This window comes from Zalophus californianus, chromosome 16, assembly GCF_009762305.2.
Source record: "Zalophus californianus isolate mZalCal1 chromosome 16, mZalCal1.pri.v2, whole genome shotgun sequence".
Classification (NCBI taxonomy): Eukaryota; Metazoa; Chordata; class Mammalia; order Carnivora; family Otariidae; genus Zalophus; species Zalophus californianus.
Genome location: NC_045610.1, coordinates 16,997,994 through 17,011,420, shown reverse-complemented (window position 1 = coordinate 17,011,420; position 13,427 = coordinate 16,997,994). Strand labels below are relative to the sequence as shown.

Genomic DNA, 13,427 nt, shown 5'->3' with positions numbered 1-13,427 from the left:
ACTTACAAATACATTTTGGAAGTTAATGCCTAAAATAGTTAATTTCCAAATATATTTTTCTTTCTATTGCTTTTATATCACCCACTTCATCAACTCTCCAGTATGTCTACAACTAAATAAATGTGAATCCCAATGGCCCAGAGCTGTAGAACTTAACAGTAAATACCAACCTGTTAAGTGTGACATTTACTACATTCTCAGCATTTTGGTTTTCGAGTCAGAAAGGAAGAGCCCAGAATTCATCACAATGGGACCCAGCACATGAAGATAACTTGATTAAGTACAATTCAAATGTTTAGCAGTTCACAGAGCTATCAGATGGAAGGATATTCGTAAATTCATTATATTCTTAAATTAATCTAAGTAATCATTTCAGGATTGGTGGATATTAATTGATTTATTCTGTGGGAGGATAGGAAAACACAAAGGCCACGTGTTTTCACTTTCTCTGTTTTTACAAGAGACACCCACAAACTTCTGTAACTGTTCTTTTTGGAATTTGATTTGTAGTTAGTTGGCAACCGGTAGTCTTTATGTCATATAGCCCATACTTATGGAACACACTCATTCAGAAAACCCATAGGCCCTAAATCCAGAATGTTGAAGTGTCTCTTGGAGAAACAGTTAAAACTAATCCTCGGTTTAATAGGATTCCACAACCAGAAAACTCAAATGGTCTTGAGGTCAATTCCCAAAAGCTTAATTTATATATTAAGGATTGAACAACAGGATCTTAGGATTCTGGAATAATTAAGAACAGTTGCCCCATATCATCTATTTCAATGGTTCTCAACCTTTAGTGAACATAAGAATAACCCAGAGGGCTTATCCATTTATTTATTTATTGACTCCAGAGTGGACTTCTTATTTCAAGTCACCATGTGTTAAAGGTTGGAGGAAAAAGACCCAAGTCTGTCTGTCCCCTTGGCTGGGGCCCACTTCAATTTCCATACATGGTTTCCACAACCACATGCCCCCACTGGCTCATGTCACAAGAGTTCTGAGTGTTGGAATATAAGGAAAGATTAACAGTGGAAATGTGTTGGGGTCTGTTTTTTAAGAGGGGAAAAGAAAGATGATTTCCCTTCTCCAAGAATCCTGGAGGCAACTGGTCTGGTCATGTGACATCTACTCATATTTTTTTCTGTTCTGACTCTGCACATTTGTGACTGGAAGGAGCCTGGTTAAGAGCTAGAAGTGTATTTTGCTTTCAGAGGGCTTTTAAAAACACAGATTCTGGGTCCCATTCCAGAGTTTCTGATTTAGTAGGTCTGGAGTAGGGCCCCCCAAATTTACATTTCTTTCCTTTTTTTTTTTTTTTTGAAGAAAAACTGTTTCTTTCTTTTTTTTAAAGATTTTATTTATTTATTTGACAGAGAGATAGAGATCACAAGTAGGCAGAGAGGCAGGCAGAGGGAGAGGGAGAGGGAGAGGGAGAAGCAGGCTCTCTGCTGAGCAGGGAGCCTGATGCGGGGCTCAATCCCAGGACTCTGGGATCATGACCTGAGCCGAAGGCAGCCGCTTAACCCACTGAGCCACCCAGGCGCCCCTGTTTATTTCTTTATATGCATTTTGCTTTAATAGCCACCCAAAAGACTGGGTTCTTTCTTTTTTTTAAGTTTTTACTTTGGGGCACCTGGGTGGCTCAATCCGTTAAGCGTCCAACTCTTGATTTCAGTTCAGGTCATGATCTCAGGGTCTTGAGATTGAGCCCCACATCAGGCTCCATTCTGGGGGTGGAGCCTGCTTGAGATTTTCTCTCTCTCCCTCTCCATCTGCCCCTCCCCTGCCTTCTCTCTCTCTCTCTCAAAAAAAAAGTTTTTATTTTATTTCCAGTTAGTTAACATACAGTGTGATATTAGTTTCAGGTATACAATATAGTAATTCAACACTTCCATACATCACCCTGTGCTCATCACAACAAGTGCCCTCTTTAATCCCCATCACCTATTACATTCCCCCTCACCTCCCCTCTGGTAACCATCAGTTTGTTCTCTATAATTAAGAGTCTGTTTCTTGATTTGTTTCTCTCTCTGTCTTATTTTTTTCCCCTTTGTTTCTTTGTTTTATTTCCTAAATTCCACATATGAGTGAAATCATATGGTATTTGTCTTTCTCTGACTGGCTTATTTCACTTAACCTTATACTCTAGCTCCATCCATGTCATTGCAAATGGCAAAATTTCATTCTTTTTTATGGCCGAATAATATTCCATTATATATATACCACATCTTCTTTTGATGGACACTTGGGTTGCTTCCATATCTTGGCTATTGTAAATAATGCTGCTATAAAAGGAACACTCGTGCACTGTTGGTGGGAATGCACACTGGTGCAGCCTGTTTGGCTGTTCCTCAAAAGGTTAAAAATAGAACTACCTTATCCAACAATTGCAGTACTCTACTGGGTATTTACCCAAATAATACAAGAAGACTAATTCAAAGGGATACATGCACCCTTATGTTTATACCAGATTTACATTTCTAACAAGCTCTCAAGTGATGCTCTCAGAGCTTCCAACAAGCTCTTGGGTTATGTGGTCAAGGCACCACATTTTGAGAATCACTAATCTCATTGGGTTTTTCCTTCTAAATAGGTATGTCAGCCGAGAGGACTTTCATTCTATAGAAAAAACTTTCTTGGTCAATTTCTAACATAGCTCAAAATTAAGCAAGATGGCTACAGAGAACTTATTACATGAAATACCTATACTCTGTACATACCAGGATCCTCTTCATGACCCCGTGAGATAGCTACTGTGATACATATTTCACAAATGAAGAAACTGGAAAGTTCAGTGACTCAGCCAAGATTACTCAGCCAGTAAATATGGGAACTGGGATTTGAACTCAGATAGTCTCTAAAATGTGAGGGTTGGTTTTTTTGTTTGTTTGTTTGTTTGTTTTGTCTCCACCTTCCAGAAATGTTTAGAATCTGATGTCTTCTCAAAACCTGTGCTAAGCCATCACCATCTCACAACTGCCTTATTTCATTAGCCTCCTGACTGATGCCCTTGCTTTCACCCTTGCCTTTTAAAATGAAAGATAGGGAGGGGCGCCTGGCTAGCTCACTGGGAAGAGCATGTGACTCTTGATCTCAGGTCATGAGTTTGAGCCCCACTTTGGGTGTAGAGATCACTAAAGAAAATAAAGTTAAAAAAAAAAAAAAGAAAAGAAAGGTAGATTAAGCCGGTCTTCTGCTCAAAACCCTCCAATGGCTTCCCATCTTACTTAAAGTAAATACCAAAGTCCTTAACACGGCCCCACGGCTCAACATGGTCTGTCTGGTGACCCCTCTGTCTTCACTCTCTCTGTACACCTCCCTCAATCTGCCCCAGCCACATTAGCTGTCTTGCCATTCCTAGAAAACCTTAGGCGTGTTCTCACCTCAGGGCCTTAGCACTTTTCCAGGACAGTACTTCTCCCATATTTCCACGTGGTTTACTCCCTCCTCTCCTTCTTGGCTCAAATGTCACCTTCTCCATGATGCCCTCTGTCAGGTTGCAATCTCTGGAAGCAGATGCTGAGACAGATGCTGGTGTGCAGGTTATTAATTAGGGATCAATAGCTATGAAGGGAGAGAAGTGTAACATAATTAGGAAGGAGAAGTCGGCTGCAATACAGGCCTGATAAAGCCTCATCCAACCCAGAAAAGAGCTCTGAAGCAAGTATTATTGCCCATCAGTGTGTCCTACATCAGGTTGAATGTCCAGGCCTCTCTATTTCTCTCTCATTTAGTTCCTGAATTCAGGCTGCCCTATGAAAGACATGACCAAACCATGGTGGCTTTCTGCAGTGGAAGCAGACCCTGAAGGAACTGAAAGCTAAAGACTGTCTGCTGACCACCTTCCTACTATGATGGGGAATCTGTGCAGTGTATCTACAAATCTACCACACCATCTTATTTAAAATTGCAAGACTCCCTATAGTCCCTATTACCTTTCCCAGATTTCTTCTCTTTTTTTAAGTATAATTGGTTTATAATGTCCTATTAGTTTCAGGTGCACATCATAATGATTTGATACTATTGTACATTATGAAATTATACCCACGATTAAGTCTCATTACCATCTGTTGCCATACAAAGTTATTACAATATTATTGACCATATTCCCTATGCTGTACATTACATCCCCATGACTTAATTATTTTACAGTTGGAAGTTTGTCGTTCTTGTTCCTCTTCACCTATTTCACCCACCTCCCAAGCCCTCACCATTCTGGTAGTCAACAATTTGTTTCCTGTATCTATAGATCTGTTTCTATTTTGTTTCTTCATTTGTTTCGTTTTTTAGATTCCGTATTATTTCACTTAGCATAGTACCATCTAGGTCTATCCATGTTGTTGGAAAGGGCAAAATCTCCTTTTTTATGGCTGAGTAACATTCCATTGTATACATATACCACATCTTTGTTCATTCATCTATTGAGGACAAGTTGCTTCCATGTCTTGGCTATTGTAAATAATTCTACAATGAACATATATCTTTTCAAAATGGTGTTTTCATTTTCTTTAGATAAACACCCAGATGTAGAATTGCTGGATCATATGGTAGTTCTATTTTTAATTTTTTGAGGAATGTCCATACTGTTTTCCACAGTGGCTGCACCAATTTACATTTCCACCAACAGTGCACAAGGGTTCCCTTTTCTCCACATCCTCACCAACACTTGTTTTTTTCTTTTTGATAATGGTGAGGCAATATCTTATTGTGGTTTAAATGTACATTTCCCTGATTATTAGTGATGTTGAATATCTTTTCATGGGTGTGTGTTAGCCATGCCAGCAGTATGCCTTCTTTGGAAAAATTTCTATTCAAGCTTCTGCCCATTTTTAAAATCAGGTTTTTTAAAAAAATATTAAGTTGTGTAAGTTCTTTATATAGTTTGGATATGAACCCCTGATTGGATGTATGATTTGCAAATGCTTCTCTCATTCAGTAGGTTGCCTTTTTCTTTTGTTGATGGTTTCCTTTGCTGTGCAAGAGCTTCTTAGTTTGATGTAATTGCATTTGTGTATTTTAGCTTTTGTTGCCCTTGCCTCAGGAGAATGGTTAAAAAAAAATATTAAGACAAATGTCAAAGAACTTACTGCCTATGTCTTCTTCTAGAAGTTTTATGGTTTCAGGTCTTACACCCAAGTCTTTAATCCATTTTGAATTTGTTTTTTGTAGATGGTATAAGATAGTGGTCCAGTTTCATTCTTTTGCATAGAACTGTCCAGTTTTCCAACACCATTTATTGAAGAGACTGCCTTTTCCCCATTGTATGTTCTTGCCTCTTTTGTCATAGATTAATTGACCATAAATGCATAGGTTTATTTCTTTTTTGGGGGGGCTCTCTATTCTATTCCATTGATCTATATGTCTGTGTTTATGCCAATACCATGCTATTTTGCTAACTATAGTCTTTCAGTATAGCTTGAAATCAGGGAGTGTGATCTCTCCAGCTTTGTTCTACTTTCTCAAGTTTGTTTTGGTTATTTGAAGTCTTTTGTTGTTCTATACAAATTTTGGGACTCTTTGTTCTAGCTTGGTGAAAAATGCCATTGGTGTTTTGATGAGGCAAAATGCGAATTCTTAACCATTACACTTTTCTGCATCCCAAGGTTAACACATAAAAACTTAACTGTACTCACTGATCCATCAAAAATAATGACAATTAGAAGGTTTTAGCCACCAAAGGAACTAAATATTTAGAAAAGCTCTCTTACTCTGCTTTAAAATTTCCTTTTGATCTCTAAGCCAGTTGAATAATGGTTTATGATTCATTAGCATGGGTTCAAGCCTAACGTATCTCTTACATAATACATTTCTAAATTTGCCTAGATGATATTAATGAGGAAGTGAAATATCTACTATATCCTTCATTTTAAAAATTATGTCAATAAAATATTCCAACAAAATTTTCCATTTTAAACAAACTATATTAGTTAGTATCCTTTAATTGCAAGAAACAGAAGCCAACCTGAATTAATGTAGCTGAAAATGAAATGTATGGAGTCTAAGGGCAAGAATATGATCTGACTTCTGGAAGAGATTAGAACAGGGACTTGGAAAAACATCAAGACTCTTCTTTCCGCTTTCTGTTTCATCTGTGTAGGTACTGACACTTCCTGCATCCTCGGTTCACCAGGCCACCCAATACCTCTTAAGTTTACATTTACATTTACAGGTCCAGCCCCTCTCAGAGGACAGCCACCCGTTTCCCAGTCCTAATTCCCAATTCCTAGTGGAAAGAATCTGAATGGCTTTGTTTAGGTTAAGGATCATCCACTGGTCCAATCATTTATGGCTATGGAAGTAGGGTAATTCAATCCAAGTTGGACTACTGTACAAATTTGGCTACCACCGCGCTTGGTTGGGACAGAGGAGGAAATCAATGGCTTATGAGTTGCGCTAATATTTCAAGAGGAGTTCACTCAGAAATTCTTACAGTGCTAGATCCACATATATAACACATACGACAGGTATAGATCAAGAACTAATGTTCCTGGGTGCCTGGGTGGCTCAGTTGGTTGAACGCTGCCTTCCGCTCAGGTCATGATCCTGGAGTCAGAGAATTGGGTCCCCCGGCAGGCTCCCTGCTCAGCGGGGAGTCTGCTTCTCCCTCTGACCCTCCCCCCTCTCATGCTCTCTTTCTCTCATTCTCTCTCTCAAATAAATGAATAAAATCTTTAAAAAAAAAGAATGTAATGTTCCTGACTCATCAAATGAGCAAAAATCCAGAAGGCAATATACACTGGTGGTGAGACTGAGGAGAAATAACCACTCGTTCACTAGCGGTAGAATCACAAAAGGACACAAGCCTGATGTCAAAACCTATCAAAAATACAGATGAACTTACCTTCTAAGCCAGCAATCCCACTTCTGGGAATCTATTCAACAGGGATCAAGAAAAATGGCCCATAAGCATAGATATTTTCAGACTCTACACTTTCAAAATAATAAAAAAAATAGCCAAAGATACCTTATTATAATATCAGAAGACAGAAAAACCGTCCACAATCCCCATTCCTTACACTCCAATAATTAAATGTAGCCAGTCTTGGAAAAAGCATGGTCTTATACGCCATACATCAAAAGAAAAACTACATTCAATTTTTAGAACTATTAATTTACAGGCAACGTTTTCTAACTGCTGCTATTTCATACTGTGAGGTAAAAAGTCTGCCCTATATAATGCTGATGTGATCTAGAGAGGAATTGCTCCAAAAATAGTCTCACTGGTGTGGTTTTGGGGACTGTATTGATCACCTCTCTCTGCAGCCCAGCTGTAGAATAGTGCTAACATGAAAATGCTTTATCTATGTAACAAACAAATGATATGGAAAAAATTGTAGCCAATAATTTCATGTACATTGACTGAATCCTTGGAAAAATCCAAGTAAAGAGCCCGGTGTTAAATCAATCATTTATCCTCTTTTTCTCTGCAGTACATCTCTTCACACATTGCAGACTTTAAAAGTGAAATGTTTGAGAAACTCCTTAAGCACATTTGTCATTGCGCAGATGAATTCCGGGAGGTCATAAAAACGGACATGCGGAGGCAGATGTTTGCTGAACTCTTCCTGCATTGTGACCGTGGGAAGGTAGGATAAGACGCTTAAAGCAGTGCTTCTCAAACTGTTTTTTTGTGAAGAACCAGTTTTTAGGTTGTTGTTGGTGTGGATGGTGCTGTTTTTAATTGTTAATCCATTGTGGATGGACACTCAATGGATATGGATTGCTAGGGGGAAAATGCACATACAACCCACATTTTTAAAAAAGATTTTATTTATTTATTTGAGAGAGAGACAGAGAGAGCATGAACTACCGGTACAAATTTGGATACCACCGTGCTTGGTTGAGACAGAGGGGAGCAGGGGAGAGGGAAAAGGAGAAGCAGACTTCCTGCTGATTGGGTAGCCCAACGTGGGGCTCAATCCCAGGACCCTGAGATCATGACCTGAGCCAAAGTCAGACTCTCAACTGACTGAGCCACCCAGGTGCCCCCAATCCACATCTTTTATTATTGGATTCCAGTCCGATTTATTATCACTTTCTCTAATTGTTATAAAATTTTCTAGACACTATTCTCAGTTTCTGTACCTTTCTTGTCACAGAGTGGTACCAGCCTGTAGATCACATCTTACATGGCACTGCACTTTACAATGTACATCTTGTCTCTAAGTCTCTTTCCCATTCTTAAGAATGGGTTGCTCAAGACTGTTTTTGCTTACTCTCTTTGCTGGTGGCTTCCTATAGAAAAGAGTTGTTGGGAATAGAAAGCTTACCACATTTTATTATGCTGCTTCTTAAAATAAGAAAAGTTGATATCTAAAAGTATTTCTAAGAATGGTATTTGGAAGGATACAGTATGCCAGGATACCAAATGGATTTATAAGAATAGATACAAGCTTTATTGAAATACATTTGTGGGGCACCTGGGTGGCTCAGTCACTTAAGCATTTGCCTTCGGCTCAGGTCATGATTCCAGGATCCTGGGATCAAGTCCCCCATCGGGCTCCTTACTCAGCAGGGAGTCTGCTTCTCCCTCTGCCTGTGCTCCCCCTGCTTGTGCTCTCTCTCTTTCTGACAAATAAATAAAATCTTTAAAAAAATACATTTGTTTATGAACTTTATATTTGTTTGTATCCCCATGTTCCAGAAAAGATTTAAGGAAGCTTATGAAATTAGATAAAATGCAACAAAGGAACATAAAGATAAAAAGTAGGATGAAAGAAGAAAAAATGAGAAGATACTAAATGAAGCTGGGAACAAAGCCCAAATTGCATACTATAATGACCTAAATATTTGTTCTGGGTCATCTACAAGTTTGAATCTAAGCTAGGTTCCTAGCAGTGAACATGAAAAGGGAAACATAACTAAATACTCTATTGACAATGTTTGTGAGATAAATATAAACTGGTGTTGAGAAGAAGTACAAATATTGAATCACCCTTGGCAGCAAGGAATAAGTCCCGCTTGAGTGGTGAATGATTCTTTAAAGGTACTGTTGGATTGGATTTGAAAATTTTTGCATCCATGCTCATCAGAGATATTGGCCCATAGTTCTCTTTTTGTAGTGGAGTCTATCTGGTTTTGGTATCAGGGTAATCATGGCCTCCGAGTGGATTTGGAAGTTTTCCTGTTTCTTTCTTTCTTTCTTTTTTCCTTTCTTTCTTTCTTTCTTCTTTCTTTCTTTCTTTGTTTCTTTCTTTCTTTCTTTCTTTCTCTCTTTCTCTCTTTCTCTCTTTCTCTCTTTCTCTCTTTCTCTCTTTCTCTCTTTCTCTCTTTCTCTCTTTCTCTCTTTCTTTCTTTCTTTCTTTCTTTCTTTCTTTTTTTCCTTCTTTCCTTCTTTCCTTTTTGCAATAGTTTGAGAAGAATAGGTATTAACTCTTCTTTAAATGTTTGGTAGAATTCCCCCATGAAGCCATCTGGCCCTGGACTTGTTTTTTGGGAGATTTTTGATTACTGATTCAATTTCTTTGCTGGTTATCAGTCTGTTCAAGTTTTCTATTTTTTCCTATTTCAATTTTGGTAGTGTATATGTTTCTAGGAATTTATCATTTCTTCAAGATTGTCCAATTTGTTGGCATATAGTTTTTCATAATATTCTCTTATGATTGCTTGTATTTCTGTGGTGTTGGTTGTTAGTTCTCCTCTCTCATTTGTGATTTTATTTATTTGGATCATTTCTCTTTTTGATAAGTCTAGCTAGGGTTTATTTTATTAATTTTTTCAAAGAACTAGCTCCTGGTTTCATTGATCTGTTCTATTGTTTTTTTAGTTTCTATATTAGCTATTTCTGCTATAAGCTGTATTATTTCCCTTCTTCTGCTGGCTTTAGGCTTCATTTGTTGTTCTTTTTCTAGCTTCTTTAGGTGTAAGTTTAGGTTATTTGAGATTTTTCTTGCTTCTTGAGGTAGGCCTGATACAACCACTCTGGAAAGCAGTATGGAGGTTCCTCAAAAAGATAAAATTAGAACTACCCTACCATCCAGCAATTGCAGTACTAGGTATTTACCCAAAGAATACAAAAATACTAATTTAAAGGGATACATGCACTCCAATGTTTATAGCACCATTATCAACAATAGCCAAATTATGGAAAGAGCCCAAATATGCATCAATTGATGAATGGTTAAAGAAGATGTGGTATATATACATACATATATATATATATATAGAGAGAGAGAGAGAGAGAGAATTTACTATTAAGTATCACTCAACCAAAAAAAGAATGAAATCTTGCCATTTGCAACAACGTATATGGAGCTAGAGAGTATTATGCTAAGCGAAATAAGTCAGTCAGAGAAAGACAAATACCATATGATTTCACTCATATGTAGAAATTAAGAAACAAAACAAATGAACATGGGGGAAAACGAGGCAAACCAAGAAACAGGCTCTTCTAAAAAATTTTAATTTAAATTTTAGTTAACATACAGTGCAATATTGGTTTCTGGAGTAGAATTCAGTGATTCTACAACACCCAGGCACCCCAGACTCTTAATTATAGAGAACAAACGGATGGTTACCAGAGGGAAGGTGGGTAGGGGGATGGGTTAAGGAGGGCATTTGTTTTGATAAGCACCAGATGTTGTATATAGGTGTTGAATCACTTAATTCTACACCTGAAAATAATATTTTTTAAAAGATTTTTATTTATTTATTGAGAGAGAGAGAATGACAGAGAGAGAGCATGAGAGGGAGGAGGGTCAGAGGGAGAAACAGACTCCCCGCTGAGCAGGGAGTCTGATGCGGGACCCGATCCTGGGACTCCAGGATCATGACCTGAGCTGAAGGCAGTCACTCAATGAACTGAGCCACCCAGGTGCCCTACACCTGAAAATAATATTATACTGTATGTTAACTAACTGGAATTGAATAAAATCTTTAAAAAAAAAAAAAAAAAAGAAGTTCAGGGGCACCTGGGTGGCTCAGTTGGTTAAGTGTCTGACTCTTGATTTCAGCCCAGGTCATGATCTCAAAACTGTGAGACTGAGACCCACGCTGGGCTCTGCACCAAGTGTGGAGCCTGCTTGAGATTCTCTCTCTCCCTTTCCCTCTCCCCCCTCCCTCTCCAAAAAGAAAAAGAAGAAGTACAGAAATTTGGGATTCAAAGTATAGTCAAGAGTTTCTCCTGGAAGTACTCATTTAAAGGGTCCCATGCAATGAAGTGAACATCCTTTATAATGGTCTTATAATAAATGAAACAATGGCTTTCTTAGGTCACTTTCTTATAACCACCTTAAGTATAAGCAAATGACACTACATAAGACTACAATTCAGAAAAAGCAAATATTTTTGAGAGAGAGAGAGTACAGCAGAGGGAGAGAGAGAATCTTTAGCAGGCTCCCGACCCAGTGTGGAGCCTTGCATGAAGCTTGATCTCATGGCCCTGAGATCATGACCTGAGCTGAAATGAAGAATTGGTTGCTTAACTGACTGAGCCACCCAGGCACCCCCGAAAAAGCAATTCTTAAAGGAGCCAATATATTGTAGTCTAGGTTCTCAGATCCCTGCCAATTTGGTTTAAGTAAGGAATATATTTTATAAAATCTGAAATGTTTATGCATCTTTCAGGCAATCCTCCTTGAATATTGCTTTTTTTTTTTAACAGAACTTATAATAATAAATATTGGGTGACATGGGGGTTGAGATTTTTCTCCCAGGTAAATGCCTGGAGAACAACTATTTTTTGTTGGCCACTGTAATTCCAATTTATGTGCCATAACAAACATAGTGGGATAATATTTAGAGGAGTTGGCTGTGGTTTGCTTGTGCTCTTTTATTTTCTTCTCAGCATTCAAACAGTATTTATGTGCTGATCTTGGAGGGGAAGTAGATACAGTCTAGAATAAAGAAATTAATTGAGTTTCTGAATGTTTTTAACCAGTAGCTGAAAGAAGAGTTCAAAAAAGAGTTCAACTGAAAATGCCAAGCTCTTCATATGTGGAATTTAAGAAACAAAACGGATCATAGGGGAAGAAAGGAAAAAATAAAACGAGACAAAATCAGAGAGGGAGACAAACCATAAGAGACTCTTAATCATAGGAAACAAACTGAGGGTTGCTGAAGGGGAGGGGGGTGGGAGTGGGGTAACTGGGTGATGGACATTAAGGAGGGCACTGGGTATTATATAAGACTGATGAATCACTGAACTCTACCTCTGAAACTAATATATTATATGTTAATTAATTGAATTTAAATAAAAAAATAGAAGCTATTTGAACTTTTTTGGCCAAATATATAAATGATTCTTCTTGTGGGCATGGAAAATTAAATGCATTGAATATGTAGCATGCCAATATTCATGATATGGATTAAAATGTAAAAACGACATATAAACTATTTTTACTTTTAGTCTTTAGTGAAAAGTCTTAAATTATATTTGGATGCACTGGAATTCATTTAGATTCCCTACATCTGATAATTGGTAATTTCAGTCTCCAGGAGCTAAATATATATTTAAAAAAAAAAGAAAAAATGCTGAGCTCTTGAAAAAGAGAGGGGCACCTGGGTGGCTCAGTTGGTTAAACGTCTTCCTTTGGCTCAGGTCATGATCTCAGGGTCCTGGGATTGAGCCCTGCATCATGCTCCATGCTCAGTGGGGAGTCTGTTTCTCCCTCTCCCTCTGCCCCTACCCCCGCTTGTGCACACACTCTCTCTCAAATAAAAAAATAAGATCTTTTTTTAAATGTTTTTTTAAAGATTTTATTTATTTGAGAGAGAGAGTGTGTGTGCACGAGAGGAGAGGGAGGGGGAAGAGCAGAGGGAGAGGGAGAAGCATTCTCCCCACTGAGCAGGAAGCCCGACTGGGAGAGCCCAGGATCATGACCTGAACCAAAGGCAGATTCTTAACCAATTGAGCCACCCAGGTGCCCCTATATAAATAAAATCCTTAAAAAAAGAAAGGAGAAACATAGAGTAAGGAAGAATGTAAAACATGACATCAAAGCACATTTTCTATCATGGAAATTGTGAGCAGCTGATAAGAGGAGGTTGGAGGAGATGTGACTAGGGCTTGGAGGTTGTCTGGGTCCCTAAGTTAGCATCTAATCCCCTACCCCTGGGGCCCAATCAGGATTAGAGGCTAAAGGCAACATTATAGACACTCTTAGAAATTCCAGGTAGGTTGAGGAGAAATTTAAGAACATCAGGGCTTATGCTTTATTCCCTGGGTGTATCTCAGAGACTGCAAACTTGGTAGAGAAGTCTTGAATTCAACATGGTATGAAAGAGAAATGGTATCCACTGCAGAAAGAAAGTCTTAGTGGATGGTCCTGAGGGTAGTCCCACTCCTGTGGCTAGAGGAAAGGTGATGAGTGATCCTAAACACATGTGGGAAGGGGCGTGGGTATGCAGAGAAGATGGCAGCAAAAGTTCTGGGAGTATCCCCAGGAAGACACCCAGGGTCGGGACAAGGAGAACCATGGGCATAA

The 13,427-nt window shown here is 38.4% G+C and overlaps 1 protein-coding gene across 2 annotated transcripts in view; it reads left to right on the top strand.

The window, feature by feature from the left end:
- Positions 1-13,427, top strand: part of EFCAB5 (EF-hand calcium binding domain 5) — a 184,872-nt gene that overhangs the window by 98,513 nt on the left and 72,932 nt on the right. For both annotated transcript variants that reach the window (XM_027624634.1, XM_027624633.1), the window contains one exon: positions 7,434-7,589. In XM_027624634.1, coding sequence (XP_027480435.1) covers positions 7,434-7,589 — 156 coding nt within the window. The remainder of the gene's footprint in view (positions 1-7,433; positions 7,590-13,427) is intronic.